Source organism: Calidris pugnax, unplaced genomic scaffold (genome assembly GCF_001431845.1).
Source record: "Calidris pugnax isolate Ruff unplaced genomic scaffold, ASM143184v1 scaffold697, whole genome shotgun sequence".
Taxonomy (NCBI): Eukaryota; Metazoa; Chordata; class Aves; order Charadriiformes; family Scolopacidae; genus Calidris; species Calidris pugnax.
The window spans coordinates 29,478-31,552 of record NW_015091374.1 but is presented as its reverse complement, the minus strand read 5'-3'; the positions used below and the strand labels follow the sequence as shown (position 1 = coordinate 31,552).

The 2,075-nt window shown below is 64.6% G+C and overlaps 1 protein-coding gene across 1 annotated transcript in view; it reads left to right on the top strand.

Annotated features, from left to right (window-relative positions):
* Positions 1–2,053, top strand: part of ACP5 (acid phosphatase 5, tartrate resistant) — a gene marked incomplete at both ends in the record, with an annotated part of 3,095 nt that extends 1,042 nt beyond the window's left edge. Inside the window, one exon of the mRNA XM_014961367.1 lies at positions 1,174–2,053. Coding sequence (XP_014816853.1) covers positions 1,174–2,053 — 880 coding nt within the window. The remainder of the gene's footprint in view (positions 1–1,173) is intronic.
* Positions 2,054–2,075: the final 22 nt, after the last annotated feature.

The window sequence follows — 2,075 nt, the reverse complement described above, 5'->3', positions numbered from 1 at the left end:
GTGTCCCCAGGGTGTCCCCAAGCCCCCTACAGTGTCCCCAGGATGTCCCCAAGTCCCCTGGGGTGTCCCCAAGCCCCCTACAGTGTCCCCAGGATGTCCCAAAGTCCCCCTGAGATGTCCCCACGGTGTCCCCAAGCCCCCCCTGTGTCCCAACAGGCACTTCCCCCACCACTACAGCCTGTGCCCGGTGCTGGGGTGTCCCCACGTCCCCCCGATGTCCCCCCAAACCCCCTTTCCATGTCCCACAGGCACTTCCCCCACCACTACTACAGCCTTTCCTGGTATTGGGGTGTCCCCAAGCCCCCATGTCCCACAGACACTTTCCCCACCACTTCTACAGCCCGTGCCCAGTGCTGGGGTGTCCCCAGGGTGTCCCCACGTCCCCCCAGGGTGTCCCCAAGCCTCCATGTCCCACAGACACTTCCCCCACCACCACTACAGCCCATGCCCGGTGCTGGGGTGTCCCCAGGGTGTCCCCAAGCCCCCATGTCCCAAAGACACTTCTCCCACCACTACTACAGCCCGTGCCTGGTACTGGGGTGTCCCAAATTCTCCCTGGGGTGTCCCCAGGGTGTCCCCACGTCCCCCCAATGTGTCCCCAAGCCCCCATGTCCCACAGACACTTCCCCCACCACCATTACAGCTCGTGCCCAGTGCTGGGGTGTCCCCATGTCCCCCCGATGTGTCCCCAAACCCCCTTTTCCATGTCCCCCAGGCACTTCCCCCATCACTACTACAGCCTTTCCTGGTACTGGGGTGTCCCCAGGTCCCCCCGATGTGTCCCCAAACCCCTTTCCATGTCCCACAGGCGCTTCCCCCACCACTACTACAGTCTGTGCCCGGTACTGGGGTGTCCCCATGGTGTCCCCAAACCCTCATATCCCACAGACACTTCTCCCACACTTCTCCCACTGCTTTGACAGCCTGTGCCCAGTGCTGGGGTGTCCCCACATCCCCCCGATGTCCCCCCAAACCCCTTTCCATGTCCCACAGGCACTTCCCCCACCACTACTACAGCCTTTCCTGGTATTGGGGTGTCCCCATGTCCCCCCAATGTCCCCCTGATGTGTCCCCAAACCCCTTTTCCATGTCCCCCAGGCACTTCTCCCACCACCACTACAGCCCGTGCCCGGTACTGGGGTGTCCCAAAGTCTCCCTGGGGTGTCCCCACAGTGTCCCCAGGCCCCCATGTCCCCAAGACACTTCTCCCACTGCTTTGACAGCCTGTGCCCAGTGCTGGGGTGTCCCCACATCCCCCCGATGTCCCCCCAAACCCCTTTCCATGTCCCACAGGCACTTCCCCCACCACTACTACAGCCTTTCCTGGTATTGGGGTGTCCCCATGTCCCCCCAATGTCCCCCTGATGTGTCCCCAAACCCCTTTTCCATGTCCCCCAGGCACTTCTCCCACCACCACTACAGCCCGTGCCCGGTACTGGGGTGTCCCAAAGTCTCCCTGGGGTGTCCCCACAGTGTCCCCAAGCCCCCATGTCCCCAAGACACTTCTCCCACTGCTTTGACAGCCTGTGCCCAGTGCTGGGGTGTCCCCACATCCCCCCGATGTCCCCCCAAACCCCTTTCCATGTCCCACAGGCACTTCCCCCACCACTACTACAGCCTTTCCTGGTATTGGGGTGTCCCCATGTCCCCCCAATGTCCCCCTGATGTGTCCCCAAACCCCTTTTCCATGTCCCACAGGCACTTCCCCCACCACTACTACAGCCTTCGCCTCTCCCTGCCGGGCACCAATGCCACTGCCCGCCTGCTGGTGCTGGACACGGTGCTGCTCTGCGGCGGCGGGGACGATTTCGGGGTGGGGGGAGCCCCTAAGGGTCCCCGGGACGCCGTGGCGGCGGCGGCACAGCTGGCCTGGCTACGGGACCGGTTGGCGGCCGCTCGGCACGACCGGTACGTGCTGGTGGCCGGGCACTACCCGGTGTGGTCGGTGGCCGAGCACGGACCCACCGCCTGCCTGGTGCGGCTGCTGCGGCCGCTGCTGCGGCGTCACCACGTCACCGCCTACCTCTGCGGCCACGACCACAACCTGCAGGTGAGTCCCTGTGACCCCCCCCGAC